Source organism: Mercenaria mercenaria, chromosome 2 (genome assembly GCF_021730395.1).
Source record: "Mercenaria mercenaria strain notata chromosome 2, MADL_Memer_1, whole genome shotgun sequence".
Classification (NCBI taxonomy): Eukaryota; Metazoa; Mollusca; class Bivalvia; order Venerida; family Veneridae; genus Mercenaria; species Mercenaria mercenaria.
Window position 1 is genome coordinate 87,726,104 of NC_069362.1, and position 22,797 is coordinate 87,748,900.

Sequence of the window (22,797 nt, forward strand, 5' to 3'; positions counted from 1 at the left end):
TCATGTGACCCAGTTTTGAACTTGACCTAGATATCATCAAGATAAAAATTCTGACCAAAAGATCCATTGAAAAATATGGCCTCTAGAGAGGTCACAAGGTTTTACTATTATCTGACCTATTGACCTAGTTTTCGAAGGTACGTGACCCTGTTTTGAACTTGACCTAGATATCACCAAGGTGAACATTCTCACTAATTTTCATGAAGATCTCATGAAAAATATGGCCTCTAGAGGTCACAAGGTTTTTCTATTTTTATACCTACTGGCCTAGTTTTTGACCGCACGTGACCCAGTTTCGAAACTTACCTAGATATCATCAAGGTGAACATTCAGACCAATTTTCATGAAGATCCATTGAAAAAAGAGGTCAAAAGATTTTTCTAATTTTAGACCTACTGACCTAGTTTTTTACCGCAGTTGACCCAGTTTCAAACTTGACCTAGATATAATCAAGATGAACATTCAGACCAACTTTCATACAGATCCCATGAAAAGTATGGCCTCTAGAGAGGTCACAAGGTTTTTTTATTATTTGACCTACTGACCTAGTTTTTGATGGCACGTGACCCAGTTTCAAACCTGACCTAGATATCATCAAGATGAACATTCTGACCAATTTTCATGAAGATCCATTCAAGGGTATGGCATCTAGAGAGGTCACAAGGTTTTTCTATTTTAAGACCTACTGACCTAGTTTTTGATCGCAGTTGACCCAGTTTTAAACTTGACCTATATATAGAGATACACCAGGGATCAGCCTACAAGGCGATTTGAGCGATATCGTCGCTTTAAAGTCGGCCACTTCGCCTAATTATCGCCTCCGGGCGAAATCCAAATCGCCGAGTTTTTCAGCGAGTTATTATCTGTTTACTTAAAGTTGCAAAACTTGATGCATATTCTAGATTAAATTATTGATAAATCCATAGTCAACCCCGCCTACTCGCCTGTCAAACTTCAGCCAATCGTAGCGTTAATATCTAACAGTGTCAATCAATAATATTGTAAGCCGCCGCCATTTTGAAAATTTTCAATCGGCGTGTAAAAAGCCGATAAACTTAACGAGAGCATGATTTTATGCAACAATTGTATATTATTCTTTCATTTTATTAAAGATTACTTCAAAAATTATTTCAATTACCATATTTACGGTCAATTTCTGTAAATGAACGGCTCGGGTACTGTGGATAAAAAATGATTTCGCGGACGTCAGAACTGCCGTACAAAATATTGTAAAAAGATCGCCATTAACTACGAGTTTGGTATTATTTTCGAAAAAAATAATAAATAAATAAATTAAATGTATAAATCTGAACAAGTTGGTGCAAAAATCGGGCATTATAAAAGTACGAGAATCGAAACATTAATGAAAAATTTCACGCCGTTTTGATCGTGCACCTGTTAAATTTACGAATTTCGGACATGTAAATTTCGGATAAAAATTTAAAGGCGACTTTTTCATAGCTAAGTTTATACTTTATTTAGAAATTCATGAAAACGATAATGCAAGAATCAATTTCCTTAAATAATTACTGTTTATAAGTTACAGCTAGACCCACAGAAAGTGGATATATATAGGCAAGAAACTGAATGCTATGCCGATGCTTCTCCTTAAATTTCTCAACTTCTCCCTAAATTCTGTGGAGGGAGAAGTCACTTCTCCCTAAAATTTTGACCTAGGCTGATCCCTGGATACACCCGAACATTTTCATTGATAGAAATACATTAAATAAAGTCTAAAAATTGATTTCCAAGTCCTTGAAATTAACAACAAGAGCTGTCGGAGGACAGCAACGCTCGACTATTCAACAGCCTTGTCAATTGAATGAATACAAAAGTTGAAAAAGGGGCATAATTTTGTAAAATGCAAAGTAGAGGTATTGAACCTCTGTACTGCATGTCATATCATGACAGTGAACAAGTGTGTGAAGTTTCAATCCTTTCCAATTTGTGGATACTGAGATACCAGCTTACATACAAAAACTTAACAAAAAACTGCTAAGTCAAAGGGGCATAATTTTGTAACAAGAGGGTCATGATGACCCTGGATCGCTCACCAGAGTAATATGAGCTACATGTTTCAAATGTCAAACTGATGATTTTTAGAAATTTTTTGGAAAATTTTCCGATGTACAATCAAGTAACCCCTGGGGCGGGGCCAATTTTACCCCGGGGGTCATGATTTGAACAAAGTTTGTAGAAGTCTATTAGGCAATGTTACATATCGAATATCTAAGATCTAGGCCTTCTGGTTTATTTTAAGCAAATTTATGAAGATTTCCCTATGTACAATCAAGTAACCCCTGGGGCTGGGTCAATTTGACCCCGGGGGGTCAAGATTTGAACAAATTTTGTAGAGGTCCACTAGGCAATGCTACATTTCAAATATCTAAGCTCTAGGCCTTCTGGTTTATTTTTAGAAAATTTTGAAGATTTTTCTATGTACAATTAAGTAACCCCATGGGGCGGGGCCAATTTGACCCTGGGGGTCATGATTTGAAGAAATTTTGTAGAAGTCTATTAGGCAATGCTACATGTCAATATCTAAGATCTAGGCCTTCTGGTTTATTTTTAGAAATTTTTTGAAGATTTTCCTATGTAAAATCAAGTGACCCCTGGGGCGGGGTCAATTTTGACCCTGGGGTCATGATTTGAACAAATGTTGTAGAGGTCCACTAGGCAATGCTACATGTGAAATATCTAAGCTCTAGGCCTTCTGGTTTATTTTAAGAAAATTTTTGAAGATTTTCATATGTAAAATCCAGTGACACCTAGGGCGGGGTCAATTTTGACCCCGGGGTCATGATTTGAATAATTTTAGTAGAGGTCCACTAGGCAATGCTACATGTCAAATATCTAAGCTCTAGGCCTTCTGCTTTTGAGAAGAAGATTTTTTAAGATTTTCCTATGTAAAATCAAGTGATCCCTGGGGCGGGGTCAATTTTGACCCCGGGGGTCATGATTTGAACAAATTTTGTAGAGGTCCACTAGGCAATGCTACACGTGAAATATCTAAGCTCTAGGCCTTCTGGTTTATTTTTAGGAATTTTTTGAAGATTTTCATATGTAAAATCAAGTGACCCCTGGGGCGGGGTCAATTTGACCCCGGGGTCGTGCTTTGAACAACTTTAGTAGAGGTCCACTAGGCAATGCTACATGTCAAATATCTAAGGTCTAGGGCTTCTGGTTTTTGAGAAGAAGATTTTTTAAGATTTTTCTATGTAAAATCGTGTGACCCCTGGGGCGGGGTCAATTTTGACCCCGGGGTCATGATTTGAACAAACTTGGTAGAGATCCACTAGGCAATGCTTCACACCAAATATCTAAGCTCTAGGGCTTCTGGTTTTTGAGAAGAAGATTTTTAAAGTTTTTCCTTTCGGTTGCCATGGCAACCAGAGTTCTGCATGGAATTCAATTCTTTGAACAATTTTTAAAGAGGACCATCCATGGAACATCCCTCTGAAGTTTCATCAAAATTGGCCTGGTGGTTTAGGAGGAGATGTTGTTTAAAGGAAAGTGTGGACGGACGGACGGACGACGGACGACGGACGGACGGACGCCGGACGGTGAGCGATCACAATATCTCACCCCGAGCACTTTGTGCTCAGGTGAGCTAAAAATGCCAAGTAGAATTATGGGACCTTCACAGTGCATGTTAGATCATGACAGTGAACAAGTGTGTGAAGTTTCAATCCATTCCAATTAGTGGATACTGAGATATCAGATTACATACAAACATTTAACCAAAAACTGCTAAGTCGAAAAAGGGGCATAATTTGAAAAAAAAGAGAGTAGAGTTATGGGACTTGCTTAGTGCATGTCAGATCATGATAGTGAACAAGTATGTGAAGTTTCAATCCATTCCCATTAATAAGTACTGAGATACCAGCTTACATACAAAACCTTAACCAAAATTTCTAAGTCGAAAAAGGGGCATAATTTTGTAAAAAAGCAAAATAGAGTTATGGAACCTGTGCAATGTAGATCAGTTCATCACAGTGAATAAGTGTGTGAAGTTTCAATCCATTCCCACAAGTGGTTACTGAGTTACCAGCTTACATACAAAACCTTAACCAAAAATTTCTAAGTCGAAAAAGGGGCATAATTTTGTAAAAAAGCAAAATAGAGTTACGGAACCTGTGCAATGTAGATCAGTTCATCACAGTGAATAAGTGTGTGAAGTTTCAATCCATTCCCACAAGTGGTTACTGAGTTACCAGCTTACATACAAAACCTTAACCAAAAATTTCTAAGTCGAAAAAGGGGCATAATTTTGTAAAAAAGCAAAATAGAGTTATGGAACCTGTGCAGTGTAAGTCAGTTTGTCACAGTGAATAAGTGTGTGAAGTTTCAATCCATTCCCACAAGTGGTTACTGAGTTACCAGCTTACATACAAAACCTTAACCAAAAATTTCTAAGTCGAAAAAGGGGCATAATTTTGTAAAAAAGCAAAATAGAGTTATGGAACCTGTGCAGTGTAAGTCAGTTTGTCACAGTGAATAAGTGTGTGAAGTTTCAATCCATTCCCACAAGTGGTTACTGAGATACCAGCTTACATACAAAACCTTAACCAAAATCGAGACGCGGACGCGGACGCCGACGCGGACGCCGACGCATGGGCGAGTGCAATAGCTCACTATTCTATGAATAGTCGAGCTAAAAATGATTTTACAAATGTGCAATGTATAATAGTTTTGCTAATATCAATAACAGAAATTTTAATATTTAATTCAAAGTTGTGATCCACAAAGAATGTCAACTCTTGCCTTGGGCTAGTACTTTAAAGCAGAGATATTTATTAGTTTTCTTCCCTTGCAATTACACAATAGAGTAGAAAACGAAAACGGTTTAAGAGACACACTATTATACATTTTTGCACAACAAAATCGTTTAGGATTTATCAATACGTGTTTGATTTACCCCTGAATCACTGGTTCCTATGATTTTGTCAACTTACTTATGGTAAAAATTAACTTTTAACAAGCCGATAATAAAATGAAATACCAGTAAGTACTTTACAGTGCAGATAATACAGTTTTGCTTGTATCAAAATGTCAGTAGAAAGGTGCAATTATATTGATCTCTTTTTCCTATGCCTACTATATAACATCAAGATAAACATTCAGACCAACTTTCATACAGATCCCATGAAAAATATGGCCTCTAGAGAGGTCAAAACGTGTTTTCATTATTTGATCTACTGACCTACTTTTTGAAGGCACGCGACCCACTTTTGAACTTGACCTAGATATCATCAAGATGAACATTCTGACCAATTTTTATGAAGATCCATTCACAAGTATGGCCTCTAGAGAGGTCACAAGGTTTTTCTATTTTTAGACCAGTCCTACTGACCTAGTTTTTGATCGCACATGACCCAGTTTCGAACTTGACCTAGATATCATCAAGATGAACATTCAGACCAACTTTCATACAGATCCCATGAAAAATATGGCCTTTAGAGAGGTCACAAGGTTTTTCTATTATTTGAAACACTGACCTATGTTTTTGATGGCACGTGATCCACTTTCGAACTTGACCTAGATATCATCAAGGTGAATATTCTGACCAATTTTCATGAAGATCTTGTAAAATATATGGCCTCTAGAGAGGTCACAAGGTTTTTCTATTTTTAGACCTACTGACCTAGTTTTTGACCACACCTGACCCTGTTTCGAACTTGACCTAGATATCATCAAAGTGAACATTCTGACCAATTTTCATAAAGACCCCATGAAAAATGTGACCTCTAGAGTGGTCACAAGCAAAAGTTTACGCACGCACGACTGACGCTGTGCGATCACAAAAGCTCACCTTGTCACTTTGTGACAGGTGAGCTACAAAAGGCAAGTCACAACTCGAGGGTTCAACGCAATAAGGGCGTATCTACATACAATAATCATATGTAGATATGCCCTTATTGCAATGAACCCTCGAACTGTTTCATAACAGCATTTCTCCAACATTTTGTTACCATGGTGACTCTTGATTCCATTAATTAGAAACCTGAGCATAAAACCTTACTAGGTAACTGACTTACCTGGTCATAATATGGTGTAACCACACCAATTTCCTTGGCACATGGAGGACCCCATTCTTCTGGCCACTTGTCTAATAGATCATCCACTCTATCAACAACTTCCTGAACCTCGGACATATTGTAGTACGATATGCTGTTTTCATCCTGAACCTCACGGCCCTGTACAGCATAAAATGCCAAAGGCGTGATGGATAAAACAGATCTAATATTTGCCTCTGATTTTAAGACGTCTGGTCCACCGTAGAATACAGCCGAGATAAACCGCAATATCTCCATCTTGGTTCTGTAGTTGATACTAAGAAGTATGTTCAACGGACTTGTTTCCGGGATATACGTAGAGTGGGAGTCGTAATACTGATGCAGTCTCTCTAACAATGACTGATGTAAATTCTGGTTCCTGGCTTCCTCACTGTACACTTTAGGACTGATCTGCCTGTGGTCCCCAGCCAGCACAATGCATGTTTTATCTGTAGCAAGAGTTAAGGGCATGAGGCTCTCACTCTCCAAGGTCTGGGCCGCTTCATCTATGAAAATATGGGTGAACATTCCTTGCAGACCAAGACTGAAACATATAATACATATCTACATGTACGTCAGTTTTGTAACAGTTTTTCATTCAATTCATACTACCTACATATATTCATAAAGGTACATGATGAAACTTCAAACAGTTTAATTTCTCTCTACACAAGTGTATAATCTGTTTGTGTCTTCAACTACTCAACAGCTTCTGCACCAAAATATCTCTTCCATTCTTTCTTATATTTAGACACAGGAAATTTGGTTTATACTTTAAATTTTGTTTGTTTATTTTCTTTCTTTCATGCAAAGAAATTCTTAAAATAAGAACTTTCAACCAACCTTACTAACAGCTTAACAGCCCTGGAGTGATGACAAAACAAGAGGACCATGATGGTCCTGAATCGCTCACCTCTTCCCACATGACCCAGTTTTGAGTATGACATCGTTTTTGACCAACTGTCATGAAGATCCCATGAAAAATGTGATCTCTAGAGTGGTCACAATGTTTTTCTATTTTTAAACCTACTGACCTAGTTTTTGAAGGCACGTGACCCAGTTTCGAACTTGACCTAGATATCATCAAGATGAACATTCTGACCAACTTTCATAAAGATCCCATGAAAAATGTGACCTCTAGAGTGGTCACAAGGTTTTTCTATTTTTAGACCTACTGACCTAGTTTTTGACCGCACGTGACCAAGTTTCGAACTTGACCTAGATATCATCAAGATGAACATTCTGACCAACATTCATGAAGATCCCATGAAAAATGTGACCTCTAGAGTGGTCACAAGGTTTTTCTATTTTTAGACCTACTGACCTAGTTTCTGAAGGCACGTGACCAAGTTTCGAACTTGACCTAGATATCATCAAGATGAACATTCTGACCAACTTTCATAAGGATCCCATGAAAAATGAGACCTCTAGAGTGGTCACAAGGTTTTTCTATTTTTAGACCTACTGACCTAGTTTTTGACCGCACGTGACCCAGTTTCGAACTTGACCTAGATATCATCAAGATGAACATTCTGACCAACTTTCATGAAGATCCCATGAAAAATGTGACCTCTAGAGTGGTCACAAGGTTTTTCTATTTTAGACCTACTGACCTAGTTTTTGACCGCACGTGACCCAGTTTCGAACTTGACCTAGATATCATCAAGATGAACATTCTGACCAACTTTCATGAAGATCCCATGAAAAATGTGACCTCTAGAGTGGTCACAAGGTTTTTCTATTTTTAGATCTACTGACCTAGTTTTTGAAGGCACTTGACCCAGTTTCGAACTTGACCTAGATTATCATCAAGATGAACAATCTGACCAACTTTCATGAAGATCCCATGAAAAAATGTGCCCTCTAGAGTGGTCACAAGGTTTTTCTATTTTTAGACCTACTGACCTAGTTTTTGATGGCACGTGACCCAGTTTCGAACTTGACCTAGATATGATCAAGATGAACATTCTGACCAACTTTCATGAAGATCCCATGAAAAATGTGACCTCTAGAGTGGTCACAAGGTTTTTCTATTTTTAGACCTACTGACCTAGTTTTTGACTGCATGTGACCCAGTTTCGAACTTGACCTAGATATCATCAAGATGAACATTCTGACCAACTTTCATGAAGATCACATGAAAAATGTGACCTCTAGAGTGGTCACAAGGTTTTTCTATTTTTAGACCTACTGACCTAGTTTTTGACCGCACGTGACCCAGTTTCGAACTTGACCTAGATATCATCAAGATGAACATTCTGACCAATTTTCATAAAGATCCCATGAAAAATGTGACCTCTAGAGTGGTCACAAGCAAAAAGTTTACGGACGCACGCACGGACGGACGCACGGACGGACGACGGACGACGGACACTGCGCGATCACAAAAGCTCACCTTGTCACTTTGTGACAGGTGAGCTAAAAAAGTGACACAAATGAATCTGCACTTACTTTGCAAGGACAAGGGATGTTGTTACTGTGACAATAACTACACGACATTTCTCAATATCTTTCTGCGTCGGTATCTGAAAGGCATCGCCGTCATGTGACAATAAACAGTAGTTCTTTACTAGTGGCGAGACAGTATACAACAGACGATCCTTGAAATAAACACGCTTCAACAGAGACTGGTTTCCCGATTTCTTCAAGAATGAATCAAAGTGCTTCACAATGTACAGATCAGCCGCACTGAAAATTTTAAATCAGTGAAGAAATATTCCCTTTTAAAGAAACGAGTTCTTCAAAAACCCAAATTTTTTTTTAAAACCCCCCCTAAGTTAAATGTTGAGTAAAAAATTTTTAGGGACAACGAATACTTGTTTTAACTAAATTTAGGGTCTTTTGTGTGAAATGTTTTTTTCGCTGGGCAAAAATATGTGTTCCTTTCATCAAAATGGTTATTTTGTAAAAATTTAAATTTTTCCATGGGACAAATTTTTCTAAAATTGAAATACAAATTAAATGAGAATTTTCTTTTTTTAAATTGGGAAATTAAATTTCGTAGCTTGCTGAAAACCAGAAATCAAACTAATTAGTAAAAGCTTAAAAAAATTTACTTTAAATTACAAAAAAACGGGGCAATACTTTTGATCCCGGTATTCCCTGTTTGCCCGGGCCCACAGATAAGTATTCTAGTGTCTTTAGTTTCTTTCAGTAGTACCATGGTAGCTTGTGCTAATGTTTCTGTCTTCCCGGTACCAAATGGCCCCAAAAGACAAATGGTGGAGAAATTCCCTGCCCCTCTCTGCTATATTTTGCCGTACAGCTGACATCGGGTCTGGGTTCAACACAGATGACCTACACAGACAAGATACAATAAGGTAATGTTAATAACTGTTCTTGTTTTTCAACTACAGGAGACAGCAAACTACAAGTTCAATATAATTAGAGCTATCACTAAAGGCGATTAGGTAATACTACTGCACTGCTTTGATATAAAGAAAAATGTTTTTGTTCATGCCCTTTTGGGACCTACAAGTTTGACCTTGAACTATCCAAGGGGAATTTTGGGTTTTGGTGCACTCTGCATGTATTTTTGATGAGGTTAACAAACAAATGCTCTTTTTATGAAATTCATTCAAGCAGTTTTGTAGATACTGGAACTGACACAAATTTAAGCTGTTTGAGCTGTGACCTGACTGCCCCTTTAAACATTAATTGTGTACACACCTTTTTACAAAACTTTTCCCTTCTAAAGGGAAGTGACTACATTGATTACTTTTTTTTAACATGAACCCAAAAAAAGAACATCATTTTATTCAAAATACGGGTTGAAGGGCTGAAAAAAAAAACACATTTTGGGAAATGAAAAAAAGGGGGGCCCCATGAGGGCCCCCTATATGCTCACCAGAGTTTTTTGGGCCCTCCCAACCCCTAGTTTTTGACCCCAAAATTTGCCCCAGTTTCAAAATCAAGCTAAAGATATAAAAGAAAAACCATTTTAAACCAAAGTTTCATATAGATTGATTCAAAAAATGTTGCCTTTAGAGGGGCCCAACAAATTTTCCTTTGATTTGACCTTTTAACCTATTTTTTTACCCCCAAAAAGTCCCGATTAAAAAAGGGATCAGGGATCTTCGGGACAAACATTTTTGAAAAAGTTTCATAAAGATTGAGTCACAACTGTGGGCCTTACAGTTTTTAAAAATTTTTTTCCCTTTGATCTGGCCTACTAAACAATTTTTTAAACCCGCCATGACCCTTTTTTGAAATAGACCAGGAAATCATCAAGAAAAACATTTGACAAATTTTTCATAAATTTTGGGTTTCACCCCTTTTTGGCCTCTAGGGGGTGTACACAAGTTTTTCCCTTTGTTTCTGGCCTACTGACTTTTTTTGGGACCCCACAGGGCCCAAAAATTCAATCCCCTAAAGTTTAAAATTAAGAAAACATTCTGAAAAAATTTTTCAAAAAGATTGAGTCACAACGGGGGGCCTATAGAGTTTTTCCACAAACTTTTCCTAGGGATCGGGGCCTTTATGCCCTAGTTTTTGCCCCCTTATCCCCCAAAACCCAAACTTGACCCATAGATCATTAAAAAAAAATTTCTGCCCAAAATTTTTAAAAGATTGAATCAAAACTGTGGTCTCTTGAGTGTTCACAACCCTTTGCTTTGTTTCGGGCCTATGCCCTTTTTTTTTTTGACACCAAAAGCCCCCTTTTTAAAACCGGGACCTAAAAATCATCAAGATAAACATTCTGGCTAATTTTCCCATAAAGATTGGGTCAAAAACTTGGCCTCTAGAGTTTTCAAAAGCTTTTCATTTGGTTTTGACAGGGGGCCCTATTTTTTGCCCCCAAAATGCCCCAGATTAAACCCAAAGACCTATAGATTACAAGAAAAACTTTTTTGTTTTAATTCTCATCATTTTTAAAACCTTTAAAATTGGGGTCTCTAGAGTTTTTGCCAAGTTTTTTCCTTTGATTGGCATAGTGACCTATTTTTTGACCCAACATGCCCCCACTTTAAAAACCTGTTTCTTAAATTTCTTTCAAAAAAACCCTTTCCCTAAGTTTCAAAAAGATTGAGTCAAAAATTGGGGCCCTCTAAAGTTTTCACAAGCTTTTCCTTCGTTCGGGGCCTACTGCCCCTGGGTTTTTGACCCCACATGACCCATTTCCCCAAATTTTAAAACCCCCTAAAAAAATCATCAAACAAACTTTCGGGGACCAAGTTTATAAAGTTTGAGTAAAAAATTGGGGCCTCGAAAGTGTTCCCCAATTTTTTCCCTTTGGGATTTGACTGGGGACCTAGTTTTTGACCACACATGACCCAAATTCAAAACTCACCTAGAAATCATAAAAGAAACATTCTGAAAATTTTTTCCCAAAAAGGGACTGAGTCAAAATTGTGGCCTCTAAGGGGTTCACAAGTTTTTTCCTTTGATCTGGCCCCCTGCCCTAGTTTTTGACCCAACATGCCCCAGTTTCGAACCTGACCTAAAAAAATTCATAAAGACAAACCTTTCGACCAAGTTTCATAAAAAATTGGGGTCAAAAATGTGGCCTCTAGAGTTTTTCCAAAAGGGCAAATTTTGAATGCCCCGGGGAATGACTAAAGGGGTCACAATAGCTCCCCTTTGAGCACTTCTTGTTTCTGGGGGAGCAAAAAAGGGGCCTTTTGTTTGAAAAGTGGTTCAAAATAACTACAAACAGAAATAAATATTAGGGGCCCTTTTTAAAAGCTTGTCAGGGACTTTTTTTTCGGGGGTATTCTTTAGCACAGGTTTTAGGGGGTTTTGGGCACGTAACTTTTTAAAAAAAAAACCCCCAAGAAAAAAAAAAATCCCCCAACCCCAAAAAAAGTATAAAGGGAAAGCTTACGAAATTCTTGGGTTGGGGCTTCTCATTCCTCGTGGGTTGATCTTTGGTACATCGGGAAAAGGGGGGATGTCTGAAGTCGAAAACGGGAATCTATGGCATAATGCATCCGACAAAAAAAACAGGCCCCTCTGAAACTGTATTTCAAATCGGGTTTGGGGCCCCCTTTGGGTCTTAAACCAAGCCGCTTCAACTTTTCGGGGGGGGAAATAAACACAAGTAAAAGAAAACCTGCCTCACCAAAATTCAAAAATTTTTTTTGTTCACAATGGAAGCTTCATAGAAAGGGGCCTTTGAGGAGTCTGGGTCTTGGAGCAAGCAAATACCTTACGTAAAACTAGTCCCGGGTCATTTTCCGGGATCTTTTTTCATAAGATTCTTCCCGTAAAGGGACCTGTGCAAACACTTCCCCCCCCCGGCCCCTTGCAAACACGTAATTGCTTCTTCTATGGTTGAAAAAACTCAAAGGTTTTCACACAAAGGGTTTTTAAAATGAAACATATTGTACAAAAAATATAAAAGCAAATTTGAGTTTAAAGTCCATAAATTTTTACATGTATTAATTTTTTTGGGAAAAAAATTTTCTTGAAATAATTTTAGTTAAGCCCAAAAAAATTTAAGGGTTTTAAATTTAAAAATAGATTACTGAATGTTTTGGGGCAGAAAAAGTTGCACACTACTACTGTAATTAAACAGACTTCGACTGATCTTGTAACTTGTACCGGAAAAAATTTTTTTCTGGGGAATGCAACCTGTCAAGTTACGCTTTAATCGTGAAATTTTTTCGAATTTAAAAGGGTTTTATCACGGGCCTTTTAAAGAATTTGGAAACATTTTCTCACGCTTTCTAAAAAAGAGGGGAAAGAAGGGGCCCCGTATGGGTCACCTGACCCATTGACCAAAAAATTTATCAAATTAACATTTTTGACCAAGTTTCAAATTTAAGGGTTTTGGTCAAAAAATGTGGGCCCCTAAAGTGTTAACTAGCTTTTCCTTTGGTTTGATGCTGTGACCCAGTTTTTTTTCCCTACATGACCCAGATTCGAACTTTACCAAAAAATCATTTAAAGGGGCAAACCCTTCTGACCCCAAATTTCATGAAGATACATTTTAAATGTGGGGCCCCTTGAGTGTTAGCAAGCTTTTCCTTTGATTTTACCTAAATGTCCAAATTTTTGACCCCCCTAACCCCAAAATTTTAAATTTTACCCCAAAAAATCATCAAGTTAACATTTGACCAAGTTTCATTAAAAATTTGGTCATAAAGTGGCCTCTACAGTGTTAAAAAAGCTTTTTCCCCTTTTATCTGGGCCGGGGTTTACCCAGTTTTTTATCCTACTGACCCAGATTTTAAAAATGGACCTTAAGATCATCAATATTTAAAATTCTGACCAATTTTTTGAAAATTTCAGTCATAAAAAGCGGCCCTACCCGTGTTAACAAACCTTTTCCCCTTTTTCGACCTGGTGACCTAGTTTTTAACCCCCAAAAGAAACCCAAAAAACCCAAAATCGTCCAAAAATTTTTTTTTAAGGGGAAAATTCTGACCCAAATTTCCCTTAAGATTGGGCCCAAAAAAGTGACCCCCTAGAGTGTTAAAAAGCTTTTGATTTGACCTGGTACCTTTGTTTTTTACCCCAGATGGGGCCAGTATCAACCCCCCCCAAGATTTTTTTCAAGGGTAACATTCTGACCAAGTTTCATTAAGATTGGGCCCCAAAAAAGGAACCCCCTAGAGTGTTAACAGTCAAATTGTTGACGACGGACGAATGACGACGATGAACGACGGACACAGGGTGAGCTAAAAAATCAGACCAAAAAATTTGTGGACCACTTATTTTCTCTAATCTGCCATCTGGCATCGTTATTTTTTAAAACAGGGGTGAAAACAACAATAAACAGAAAAAACATGTCAAGTGTCCCTTTTTAAGGGATGATTACTAACGGACCCGCCGAAAATGGTTTTTGGCCGTTTTTTTCTTTAAAGAAGCTTCCCGAGAGAGATTTTACCAATCAAATTAAAGGGGTTAATTTTCGTATGACTACGGCCCCAAATTTCGGGAAAACATGATTTTCTGACTGGCTGGTTATATTTATCTATTTGTGGATTTTCAAATTTTCGGGAAAAATATTAGAACCATTCGCACACTTGACCTTTGACCCAAAACAAAAAAAAAAAAACTTAAGGGCCAGAAAAAAAAAAATTATTCGCAAAAAATTTTAAAAACACGTGGGGGAAATGGGAAATTTTCCCTTTGGGTTAGAAAAACCCGGGCCCAAAGGGGCTAGTTTTGCTTTCTGCAGGAAATAAGTTGTATGCACAACCGTTTTTCTGGTGCAGGTTCAAACCGAAAGTACATTTCAAATCGAAAGTAGAATATGTAGATCAGTGAGACTTTTTTGTATTAAACATTTAGGTTCATAGATACATTTTATATCACGGCTGTAATAAAATCTCAAAACAGTTTCACTGACAAAATCACCTTATTTTTTTTATTTGTTTTTAAAAAACTAAATTTTCCTGTAGATCTATCATGAAATAAAATTAAACAAAAAAATCATGTGTTTTCCATATAGAATGTGTTAAAGCAAGGCAAAAAAGGGTGGACCTGAAATTCATACTAATGGTCTCAGAAAGCACCAGAATGCATATTTTCATGTATATCTTAAAAAAAATTTCTTGGAGGGGACACACCCTCCCGCACCCATCCCCACTCATCGCTTCGCGACTCGCACTTTTGGAAACTTGACAGGTATGCAAGTGGCATTAACAGCAATACTTCTAAAGCATAAGTAGCCAAAGAATTTTATTTTATATTGTTGTTAAGTACATGTCCTATTACTGTAAAATCATTTAATTTCATGGGCATGAAATTTCGTGGTTTTGGTCAAAACGGCAATTTCATGGGGATATGAATTTGTGGATTTTCAACTTTTGAACATAAAATGAATGGGAATTTTACTTGTTTGTTAGGTTTTCAATTTTGTGGATTGAAATCCACAAAAATTAGTCCCTCACGAATATTAATGATTTCACAGTATTGTGTACTTTACTGATCAGTTAGTGTTGTTACCTGGAAATTGTCTGATGTCTAGTCATCTCTTCAAGTTCCAGCAACTTGTGCATCTTTGCCTTGTAGTTGTGCCTATTAAGCTCCGTGGTTACTGTTGTCTGGGTTACAACAATCTCCGATGATGAAGGCTCCCTGTATTTCCGAACCAGCATTTCCTCAATGTCCTCCATTATTTCATGCCTTACAATCTCTCGATTGAGGCTCGTCCAGCGATCAAACTGTAACTGCTGCCGGAGATTCTTCACTTTCTCATGGGACGACTGGTTCCCAATCTCCACGGTAACCTTCCTGCAGAGTACAGGAAGTTCTGGTCCAAAATCAAACAAAATCCACTGCATAAACGATCCAAACATTCCACCTGTAAAACTGAGCTGTACCTCGTACAACGGTTTGCCCAGATCACTGATATTGTGACAGAACACGTCACCTTGGGCAATCTGACAAGATCTCTCCATACCATTTACAAGGGCGAAATGCAATCTGTCACGATTATATAAGAGAGCTATCTTCTCAATCCGTTTCTGAAATACAACATATAGTTAATACAAGTTATTGTTTAAACACTGTTCTTATTTCCAACAAGCAAATTCGATGAATTGGTATCCCCCGCCAAAAGGGTCTGTGGTGAGGAACGGCAAAAAAATATATCTGGCAAAAAGTTAAGAATGTTACAAAGACGCAAATAATTTCATTAGTCAAAATCAAATTAACAAACAAGAGCTGTCGGATGACAGCGCGCTCGACTATTCGAAGAATTGATTGAAGAATGGGGTCAAAATATTTCCATAGTTTTTCAGACTAAACAAAAAAATGGATTAAACAAAAAATGTTCCTGTATTTGTGGATTTCGATTAGTCTTGCACTAACTGGCAATGTGTGACCATGATGGCAAATATGTTAAGTTATATGTCTGGCAAAACATGGACTTATATGAAAAATTTAACTAATTTCCAAGTCCAAAAAGGGCCATAATACAGTCAAAATAGTTGACAGAGTTATGTACTCTTGCCTACAGATGGAAATCATGCTGATAAACTATTGTTAAAATTTTTAAAGCCACAGTTCAAATAGTTTTGACAAAACGCTGACTTGTTAAAAACAAGAGGACCATGATGGTCCTGAATCGCTCACCTATCCCCACATGACCCAGTGTTGAACTGAGTATGACGTCGTTATTTCTATTATTTGACATAGTGACCTAGTTTTTGAGCACATGTGACCTAGATATCATCAAGATAAAAAATTCTGACCAATTTTCATGAAGATCCATTGAAAAATATGGCCTCTAGAGAGGTCACAAGGTTTTTCTATTATTTGACCTAATGACCTAGTTTTTGAAGGCACGTGACCCACTTTTGAACTTGACCTAGATATCATCAAGGTGAACATTCTCACCAATTTTCATGAAGATCTCGTGAAAAATATGGCCTCTAGAGAGGTCACAAGGTTTTTCTATTTTTAGACCTACTGACCTAGTTATTGACCGCACATGACCCAGTTACAAACCTGACCTAGATATCATCAAGCTGAACATTCTCACCAGTTTTCATGAAGATCCATTGAGAAATATGGCCTCTAGAGAGGTCACAAGGTTTCTCTATTTTCAGACCTACTGACCTAGTTTTTGACCCCACGTGACCCAGTTTCGAACCTGATCTAGATATCATCAAGGTGAACATTCTGACCAATATTCATGAAGATCTCATGAAAAATATGGCCTCTAGAGAGGTCACAAGGTTTTTCTATTTTTAGATCTACTGACCTAGTTCTTAATCCCACGTGACCCAGTTTCGAACATGATCTAGATATCATCAAGGTGAACATTCTGACCAATTTTCCTGAAGATCCATTGAAAAATATGGCCTCTAGAGAGGTCACAAGGTTTTTCTATTTTTAGACCTACTGACCTAGTTTTTGACCGCACGTGACCCAGTTTCGGACTTGACCTAGATATCATCAAGCTGAACATTCTCACCAATTTTCCTGAAGATCCATTGAGAAATATGGCCTCTAGAGAGGTCACAAGGTTTTTCTATTTTTAGACCTACTGACCTAGTTTTTTATCCCACATAACCTAGTATCGAACTTGACCTAGACATCATCAAGGTAAACATTCTGACCAATATTCATGAAGATCTCATGAAAAATATGGCCTCTAGAGAGGTCACAAGGTTTTTCTATTTTTAGATCTACTGACCTAGTTTTTACCCCCATGTGACCCAGATTCGAACTTGACCTAGATATCATCAAGCTGAACATTCTGACCAATTTTCATGAAGATCCATTGAGAAATATGGCCTCTAGAGAGGTCACAAGGTTTTTCTATTTTTAGACCTAATGACCTAGTTTTTGACCCCACGTGACCCAATTTCGAACTTGACCTAGATATCATCAAGGTGAACATTCTGACCAATATTCATGAAGATCTCATGAAAAATATGGCCTCTAGAGAGGTCACAAGGTTTTTCTATTTTTAGACCTACTGACCTAGTTTTTGACCCCACGTGACCCAGTTTAAAACTTGACCTAGATATCATCAAGGTGAACATTCTGACCAATTTTCATGAAGATCTTGTGAAATATATGGCCTCTAGAGAGGTCACAGGGTTTTTCTATTTTTAGACCTACTGACCTAGTTTTTGATGGCACGTGACCCAGTTTCGAACTTGACCTAGATATCATCAAGGTGAACATTCTGACCAACTTTCATAAAGATCCCATGAAAAATGTGACCTCTAGAGTGGTCACAAGCAAAAGTTTACGGACGGACGGACGCACGCACGGACGACGGACGACGGACGCCGCGCGATCACAAAAGCTCACCTTGTCACTTTGTGACAGGTGAGCTAAAAACTGAACAAATTTCAAAGTCCAAAAAGGGCCATAATTCAGTCAAAATAGTTGTCAGAGTTATGTACTCTTGCCTACAGATGGAAATCATAATGATAAACAAGAGTTTAAGTTTAAAAGCCAAAATGTCAGATAGTCTTGACAAAACATGGACATATATAAAACAAAACCAATTTCCAAGTTCAAAAAGGGCCATAATTCAGCCAAAAAAGACGAGAGAGTTACGTACTCTTGCCTATTGATAGAGACTATTATACTGAACAAGATATAAAAGTTTCAAAGCCATATGTCAAACACTTTACACAAAATATAAACTGGTACGAAAAACTTAACCAAGATTTCTAAGTCAAAAGGGGCCATAATTCAGTCAAAATGCTTGATGGAGTTATGTACTCTTGCCTACAACTGGACATTGTGATGGTAAACAAGTGTTGAAAGTTTAAGCTTTATCTCAAAAGACTTTGTCAAAATGTGGACTGGTACGAAAAATTTAACCAAGATTTCTAAGTCAAAAGGGGGCCATAATTCAACCAAAATGCTTGATGGAGTTATGTACTCTTGCCTACAACTGGACATGGTGATGGTAAACAAGTGTTGAAAGTTTCAAAGCTTTATCTCAAAAGACTTTGTCAAAATGTGGACTGGTACGAAAAACTTAACCAGGGTGTGACGCTGACGCCGATGCCGACGCCGACGCCGTGGTGAGTAGGATAGCTCTACTTATTCTTCCAATAGTCGAGCTAGAAATGAATGATTTTTTTATGGGGGGGGGGGGGGGGGGGGGGGGGGGGGGTGCAAAACTTTACATGTTGATTATAAATATTGATGGAAAATAAAAAATGAAAAAAGAATAAATAAATGGGGGGGGGGCTGCATGATCGGGGTGGTGAGCATGACTGGGTGGAAGAGTGAGGTGAGAGAATGGTACAACTTTGCATGCTGATAAATATTCATGGAAGGTTTGAAAAAACAAGAGGACCATGATGGTCCTGAATCGCTCACCTCTTACCACATGACCAAGTTTTGAGTATGACATCGTTTTTTCTACTATTTGACATAGTGACCTAGTTTTTGAGCTCATGTGACCCAGTTTTGAACTTGACCTAGATATTATCAAGATAAAAATTCTGTCCAATTTTCATGAAGATCCATTGAAAAATATGGTCTCTAGAGAGGTCACAAGGTTTTTCTATTATTTGACCTATTGACCTAGTTTTCAAAGGTACGTGACCCTGTTTTGAAATTTAACTAGATATCATCAAGGTGAACATTCTCACTAATTTTCATGAAGATCTCATGAAAAATATGGCCTCTAGAGAGGTCACAAGGTTTTTCTATTTTTAGACCTACTGGCCTAGTTTTTGACCGCACGTGACCCAGTTTCCAAACTGACCTAGATATCATCAAGGTGAACATTCAGATCAATTTTCATGAAGATACATTGAAAAATATGGCCTCTAGAGAGGTCAAAAGATTTTTCTAATTTTAGACCTACTGACCTAGTTTTTGACAGCAGTTGATCCAGTTTCAAACTTGACCTAGATATCATCAAGATGAACATTCAGACCAACTTTCATACAGATCCAATGAAAAGTATGGCCTCTAGAGAGGTCACAAGGTTTTTTTTATTATTTGACCTACTGACCTAGTATTTTAAGGCACATGACCCAGTTTCTAAACTGACCTAGATATCATCAAGGTGAACATTCTGACCAATTTTCATGAAGATCCATTCAAGGGTATGGCCTCTAGAGAGGTCACAAGGTTTTTCTATTTCAAGACCTACTGACCTAGTTTTTGATCGCAGTTGACCCAGTTTCAAACTTGACCTATATATCATCAACATAAACATTCAGACCAACTTTCATACAGATCCCATGAAAAATGTGGCCTCTAGAGAGGTCAAAACGCGTTTTCATTATTTGATCTACTGACCTACTTTTTGAAGGCACGCGACCCACTTTCGAACTTGACCTAAATATCATCAAGATGAACATTCTGACCAAATTTTATTGAGATCCATTCACAAGTTTGTCCTCTAGAGAGGTCACAAGGTTTTTCTATTTTTAGACCTACTGACCTAGTTTTTGACCGCACATGACCCTGTTTTGAACTTGACCTAGATATCATCAAGATGAACATTCTGACCAAATTTCATACAGATCCCATAAAAAATATGGCCTTTAGAGAGGCCACAAGGTTTTTCTATTATTTGACCTACTGACCTAGTTTTTGATGGCACGTGACCCACTTTCGAACTTGACCTAGATATCATCAAGGTGAACATTCAGACCAACTTTCATGAAGATCTCATGAAAAATATGGTCTCTAGAGAGGTCACAAGGTTTTTCTATTATTTGACCTACTGACCTAGTTTTTGATGGCACGTGACCCAATTTCGAACTTGACCTAGATATCATCAAGGTGAACATTCTGACCAATTTTCATGAAGATCTCATGAAATATATGGCCTCTAGAGAGGTCACAAGGTTTCTCTATTTTTAGACCTACTGACCTAGTTTTTGACCGCACGTGACCCAGTTTCGAACTTGACCTAGATATCATCAAGATGAACATTCAGACCAACTTTCATACAGATCCCATGAAAAATATGGGCTTTCGAGAGGTCACAAGGTTTTTCTATTATTTGATCTACTGACCTAGTTTTTGACGGCATGTGACCCAGTTTCGAACTTGACCTAGATATCATCAAGGTGAACGTTCTGTCCAATTTTCATGAAGATCTTGTGAAATATATGGCCTCTAGAGAGGTCACAAGGTTTTTCTATTTTTAGACCTACTGACCTAGTTTTTGATGGCACGTGACCCACTTTCGAACTTGACCTAGATATCATCGAGGTGAACATTCTGACCAATTTTCATGAAGATCTTGTGAAATATATGGCCTCTAGAGAGGTCACAAGGTTTTTCTATTTTTAGACCTACTGACCTAGTTTTTGACGGCACATGACCCAGTTTCGATCTTGACCTAGATATCATTAAGATGAACATTCTTACCAACTTTCATAAAGTTCCCACGAAAAATGTGACCTCTAGAGTGGTCAGAAGCAAAAGTTTAAGGACGCAAGCACGCTGCGTGATCACAAAAGCTCACCTTGTCACTTTGTGACAGGTGAGCTAAAAAAAAATGAGGGGGGGGGGGGGGGGGGGGGGGGGGGGGGGGGGGGGGGGGAGTGACCAAGGCAAGGTGGCGACCAGGTGTGGGTACACAACTTCACATGTTTATAATAAATGTTCATGGAAAAGAATAAACAAGAGCACCACCTTGTGGGTGCTGACGCTCATCTGATTTTTTTTGTATAATAGAAATATTGTCCTACCCATGATTTTCTAAGTCTAAAAAGGGACATCACTCTTGCAAAAAGCAGGATAGAGTTATGTTTCTTGATGTACAGTGTCCACTTATGATGGTGAAAAACTGTTGCAAGTTTTAAAGCAATAGCTTTGATAGTTTATGAGAAAAGTTGACTTAAACATAATATTCAACCAAGAAAATGATTTTTCTAAGTCCAAAAGGGGCAATAATTATTGCAAAAAGCAGGATGGAGTTATGTTGCTTGCTGTACAGGGTCAGCTTATGATGGTGAACAAGAGTTGCAAGTTTTAAAGCAATAGCTTTGATAGTTTAAGAGAAAAAGTTGACCTAAACATAAAACTTAACCAAGAAATCTGATATTTTCTAAGTCCAAAAGGGGCCATAAATCTTGCAAAAAGCAGGATGGAGTTATGTTTCTTGCTGTACAGGGTCAGCTTATGATGGTGAACAAGTGTTGCAAGTTTTAAAGGAATAGCTTTGATAGTTTAGGATAAAAGCTGACCTAAACATAAAACTTAACCAAGAAAACTGATTTTCTAAGTCCAAAAGGGGCAATAATTCTTGCAAAAAGCAAGATGGAGTTATGTTTCTTGATGTACAGGGTCTGCTTATGATGGTGAACAAGTATTCCAGGTTTCAAAGCAAAAGCTTTGATAGTTAAGGAGAAAAGTTGACCTAAACATAAAACTTAACCAAGAAATCTGATATTTTCTAAGTACAAAAGGGGCCATAAATCTTGCAAAAAGCAAGATGGAGTTATGTTTCTTGCTATACAGGGTCAGCTTATGATGGTGAACAAGTATTCCAAGTTTCAAAGCAATAGCTTTGATAGTTTAGGAGAAAAGCTGACCTAAACATAAAACTTAACCAGGCAACGCCAACGCAGACGCCGACGCCGACGCCGACAACCGCTCAAGTGATGACAATAACTCATCATTTTTTTTCAAAAAATCAGATGAGCTAAAAAGAAGTTTAATGAAATTCTTCCAATTGTTTGGTTTGTTATGTACAAATCTGTGGATTTTAAACAATTAAAGGGCAATAACTCTATGGAAAATTGACCAATAAAAAAAGAAAATGACAGGCATCATCAAAGTATGTTGGTTCATATTTACTTCAAGTTTCATGAAATTCTACAAACTTGTTACTGAGAAATGGCTGCAGACGTGTATTTTTCATTAAATCAATGGCAATAACTCTAAGGGAAATTGACCAATCCAAAAAAAACTTGACTGGCATCATTGCAGTATGTTGGCTCATGTTTATTTCAAGTTTGATGAAATTCTACCTGCTAGTTACTGAGAAATGGCTGCGGACGGACATTTTTGTGCATTTTTCATTAAATCAAGGGCAATAACTCTAAGGGAAATTGACCAATCAAAAAAAACAAACTTAAAGGGCATCATCTCAGTATCTTGGTTCATGTCTATTTCAAGTTTGATGAAATTCTACCTGCTAGTTACTGAGAAATGGCTGCGGAAGGACATTTTTCATTAAATCAAGGGCAATAACTCTAACAGAAATTGACCAATCCAAAAAAAAAAAAACTTGACGTGCATCATCGCAGTATGTTGGTTCATGTTTATTTCAAGTTTCATGAAATTCTACCAGGTAGTTACTGAGAAATGGCTGCGGACGGACTGACGGACTGACTGATGG

The 22,797-nt window shown here is 37.7% G+C and overlaps 1 protein-coding gene across 1 annotated transcript in view; it reads right to left on the reverse strand.

The window, feature by feature from the left end:
- LOC123562345 (helicase with zinc finger domain 2-like) overlaps positions 1-22,797 on the reverse strand; it is an 89,583-nt gene that overhangs the window by 29,308 nt on the left and 37,478 nt on the right. Inside the window, exons 21-23 of the mRNA XM_053527106.1 lie at positions 14,952-15,472; positions 8,508-8,744; positions 6,039-6,600 (exon numbers count right to left, since the gene is read on the reverse strand). Coding sequence (XP_053383081.1) covers positions 6,039-6,600; positions 8,508-8,744; positions 14,952-15,472 — 1,320 coding nt within the window. The remainder of the gene's footprint in view (positions 1-6,038; positions 6,601-8,507; positions 8,745-14,951; positions 15,473-22,797) is intronic.